The sequence below is a fragment of the Opisthorchis viverrini genome (assembly GCF_000715545.1).
Source record: "Opisthorchis viverrini unplaced genomic scaffold opera_v5_105, whole genome shotgun sequence".
Lineage (NCBI taxonomy): Eukaryota > Metazoa > Platyhelminthes > Trematoda > Opisthorchiida > Opisthorchiidae > Opisthorchis > Opisthorchis viverrini.
In genome coordinates this window covers 771,843-776,691 of record NW_008751759.1, presented here as the reverse complement: position 1 = coordinate 776,691, position 4,849 = coordinate 771,843, and the positions used below count along the sequence as shown (strand labels likewise).

Below are 4,849 nucleotides of genomic sequence, written 5' to 3'. Positions count from 1 at the left end.
GAAACACCGCAGGCGTTTTTCTACCAAAAACAACAGGCTATAAATTCGAATTCTTAGCTGTTCGGCTATTCGGCGTTCTTATTAGCTCACATGTAAACAGAATATGGCCCCACTCGTTATCCAATCACGAAGCCACAACAAACGGTCACGTATTGGCTCACTCCCCGAGTGAAAAGTTTACTTGTCGTGGGAATTAGACTTCTGTCTTAGCTGTTCATTATTTGTTGTTGACGTTTTTTTAAATCTCTGCATACAGTCAACAGAACGCTTTTGTTTCTCGAAGGGACTAATCACAACTTATTGGGATTCTCGGTATCTGGGCAAACTAAACCTGACGAATGATACGCATTTGATCGTCTGGTCATTATTCCCCCGTCGATCGACGGACCCGCCAGTCCAACGCAGTTCTTCCAGCGACTGGATTCAAATGGATCTCCAGAGAAATTCATTTTCGGGCGAATCAAATTCACTACGACTTTACTTGGACGAAAGTCGAATACTCAAAGATTGCCTCTTCAACCCCGATGGTATTGGTGAACCCGTTCCTCCGAAAACGGATACCTTCCTCTCTACACTGTGAGTGAGTTTGGAAACTGGGGCAAAACTATGCTTTCCGTTTAATCGATCTGATTTCTTTGTGTACGAACGATTTATAGAGAAGGGATAGACAATCACTCGAGGGCGCACTGACTGTCCCCTCGCCAGATGGGAAACCGCCAGCAATCCTAACAAATAACTCACCCATCGAGTGGTCCATAATGATAATTCTTTGAAAATAAAACTTTTACAACGTTTGAATGAAAACAAAAAATCGCGAACACTTTTATCTCCTGTCCCTATTGGTTCTCTTTCCAGATCAAATATTTCCGTTCATGATTTCAACCTCCACTCGGGTGACTCGATGCTTTCCATCTGTCGGATGTTTCAAGACAAAAAAACAACCTTGGTGCGAAGTTTACGGAGAGTGGAACGCCAGACAGGGATTTCAGTTGGTCAAACGAACGCCCTACCTAACCATTTGAAGATGCCCAACACAAATTACTGTGGTCCCAGTAAGTATTCAGTAGAGAAAAAACTCTCGAAAACTAGGTTCTAGTTTCGTACCAGTGCGTTTACTGTACCGTAGATCGTTTCGACACACACACACATCTGCCAGTCAAACAAAAAACTTTGAAGGCAAATCTATTGACGTTACAGGAACTAGTCAGACAACGGATTACGGTTGACTCTTCCAGAACAGTGATGCTCACTGCAACGCTGTGATCCACAGCCTGTCTGAATGTTTCGACCGTATTTAGCGGACTTGACGCTGGAAGAAGAGGCTGTACTGGACTGGTCAACGACATTGTCTATTGTCTCATCGATCTATTTTCTTGTGTGTACAGTTCGTCCACCCCATCAGTGATGAAGATTTGCACGCATGCACAACTGAGCAAGTTGCCGGCACCACACTCGACGTGCATCAGGCATACCGCAGTTTTTGTCAACGAAGATATCGTCACCCCCATAGTGAAACTGGGAAGCTATCTGAACAGTGCTCATCATCAGTACTGATCTTAAAGTTTAGTCAAACGATACTTTACGCAGAATGAACTGAATGGACAGTCACTAATGAATTTGAAACAGCATTCTTGAAGAATGATTGAAAGAGACGGCAAAATTTGAGGGGTTTGCTGTGATTCATGCGTCTTTACTTGGTTGCTATGCAACAAAATGTGCGCATTACGTTGGAGACGGTATACGTTCACGTTCACTGGCTACTTTCTGTAATTTGGTGATTGTTTTCAGTTTATCGATTGGATAGAAAACGGTCTCTTGGTATTGATTCATTCATTCAGCAGCACATGAATGCCAGTGACATGATCCCCAGATGGAGGATGGTGACTGGCATACTGTCAGTCTTACTGTTTTATCCGACTCCTGTTCCCGCTCCAGTGCCTGGTGCCGGCAAAAGACTCGCCGATAAGGAACATAACAGTTTTATTGTGAAAAAGCGAGTGCGAGAGCATGAGTGCGAAAATACAACGGTCTCAACCCAACCTATTGGAGGGACTCTGTCTGACCTTGGTCCAACGCTGTCTCGCGCTGTCTGGCTTTGATACAAGCCTGTCACGCACTGCATATTTAGGGGGCGTTGTCTATCAGGTCAGTGTCTAGTAAAGTTGAGGGTCTCCGTAGACTTCGTGCATTAAGTGGTTACTTTCAGGAATCCGACCTTCCTGATACTCACATAGATCAATCATCCTCATACCGGACGGCCAATGGCATGTATGAATCTACTACCTGATATTCGGATGACATCTTGTAACACTGTGTAACCAAACTTTCGCTCAGCCCTCTCCGTCTGCAAGGAGAAGACCGAGTTGGCAGTCGTGGCATTCAGATTCACCTATCGAGATGGTCCACAAATGAAACAGCCGCTATCCTTAGTATGGAATAGCAACAAACTTTGAAAAATTTCGCCCAGAAGAATCAGTGGTTCCGTGGAACCGTCCGTTCATTATTAATTCTTCTTTCATCCTGTTACAGGCGGAGAAATCTGTCTCTTTACTCCCTTACGCAAAAGAAAGGTGGAATATCCCATCCTGATTTTGTAGGTCAACAGCTGAGGAGGGGAAAACAATGACTGTCAACCTTGTCTCGTGCTGGGTTTCACTCAGTGGTCGGTACTATTCTGTGAGGTCAATTTGACTTTGAAAGATAAGCATACTGGCAGGATCCATGCTCGTGTGCCCAAAGGCTTTAATCAGGCACCGTTTTATTCCCCTATCGAGGTCTGTCCATGCTACCACAATAGGGCAGCATCTCAGCTGATCTATCTGTGTTCCTGATCTGTCTGTGTTGCTGTATGTCTGTGTCGCTGGTCTGTCTGTGTCACTGGTCTGTCTGTGTCGCTAGTCTGTCTGTGTCGCTGGACTGGGACGGGCTGGTATTGATCGCCTGACTCAGCTGCACGTTTGCACTGTCGTACCCGGGCCGCAGGACGTTTGAATTCCTGTTTGTGGCACGCTCACATCCCCCGGGAGAGAGCGGCCTCAATCGACTTCCAGGCGATGTTAAGGCGTCGTACGCAAGTGCGTCCGTGCGCACCGCAGTCACGACAGGCAACGTGCGGATTGGTGTTCCGAAAAACAGCGCTGACGCTGCGCACACAGAGTCTACGGTGATAGTAAGAAGGCCGGTTGTTAATTTAGACTTTTCGAAATATTGCACGTAAACCACGATAGTTAGCTTCTAATATCTGGGAAATTGCGAGGCGCGCCAGCGTCTTTTGTCCACATTGTTCATTGAACCTGAAAAAAATGGTTCATTCTTACTATCGATCAGGATCGCAATCAAACCGCTTTGTGAAGATGACCTGGAAATGCGAAGGTTTACATTGACTGGGGCTCGGCATAACACACTACTCATTAGGCTGTGGTAGCTCTTCGGCAGCCCACGTCCGGTTTCACTTTTTTCGCGGCTCATTAGGTAGGCGCAGTCCCCCAGTTTCTGCCAATTCTTGGACGGAATTAGTCAAGCACTCTCGTTTGCATACGGAATTCATTTTGACGTGAGATTCAACTGAATCCAGATAAATCTTTCGTTTATGATGGCCGGGTTTGTGATATCTCAACCGTTTCAGAGAAACGGATTTTTTCCTTCAGCAAGGAATGATGCAAGCATCATTATAATTGTTTTTTCGTTTCTGGTGGATTTCCAGTTGTATTTTTTGAATTCTTACTCAAACACCAATTAGACGCGTCATCAGCCAAACTAAGTTTGTTAGTCAGGGTGACCAAAACGTTAAAAATGACCAAGCAATTAACTAATCAACGTTTATTGGATAGTGCCTCGAGTGACATAGTCATGCTGGTAGAGCCTGGGGGTGGCATGCAATTAGAGTCAAAGTCCGGGATGATCGGTCGAGTTGGACCAATCAATTTACGGACCCGGATTGTTAGAAAGGATAAGCTTGATTTGAAGTGTGGGGTGCGAAGTGAAACATGCATTATGTGGAGTATATTATGAGGAAATTGCAAGCGAAATTTGTTGTATCAACCAGATTAACTCTGTCTCCACTTTCACTTCAGAGAAGCTCCACCTGAGAGTGATCTGTCTCTCTTAGAATCAATGAGACTCTTCAAGAGACTAACCACTATTCGTAGGAGGTATTTTGAAAGCGATAAGTTGGAGGATCACCAATCTTCCAGTCACAAGAATGTCCCACCAAAAGCATTGTGTAGTGTCTGAAAAACTGAAAATTTATGGTTCTAAATCTGTGATGACGCGGCCAAGGGCTATGCATTCGGAAAGGTCAACCACCGAGACAAATGTTCTGCGCGGCCTTTGCAGAATGGCGTAAAGTGTGAGGTTGACAAGGTATGAATTGAGTGAGCAAAGTGTGTGAAAGAAATTACGAGTAATTAAGGTGTTGTTGGTGCAGTCCATTTTTCAGAGTGAGGTCCCCTCTATTCGGCTGAAGACTACACGTAATCGCAGGTAAACAACATCCGTGGCGATCGTGTTTCAAAATCGTTCCCGGTTTGTCTGACTAAGCGCTTGAAGAGGTAGGCACCCGAGGATCCTCGCGGCAGACCAAAACTCCACTCTTTTATCTCCGTATTACTTTATGGTCGTGGTGGGAAGATGAATGAGTGTCAACACTGGTGTTGCTGTCTCTGATGATGACGATAATGTATTTACACTTGTTAAAAGAGTGGGATTAGGGTGGTAGACCTTCAGTTGCGAACAGAAAAAGAGTCGCTCTGGGAAGTCAGCTGTTTGCACCGCAAATTCGAAAGATAGCAATGATAAAATTTCAAAACGACAAGCCGAAACACTCGAATATCATCGTAATTTTACGACC

General features: G+C 45.0%; 1 protein-coding gene across 1 annotated transcript in view; it reads left to right on the top strand.

The window, feature by feature from the left end:
* Window positions 1–256: 256 nt before the first annotated feature.
* The window catches only part of T265_13781 (hypothetical protein), a gene marked incomplete at both ends in the record, with an annotated part of 7,336 nt that continues 2,743 nt past the window's right edge, over window positions 257–4,849 (top strand). Inside the window, 3 exons of the mRNA XM_009170502.1 lie at window positions 257–576; window positions 856–1,052; window positions 1,789–2,011. Coding sequence (XP_009168766.1) covers window positions 257–576; window positions 856–1,052; window positions 1,789–2,011 — 740 coding nt within the window. The remainder of the gene's footprint in view (window positions 577–855; window positions 1,053–1,788; window positions 2,012–4,849) is intronic.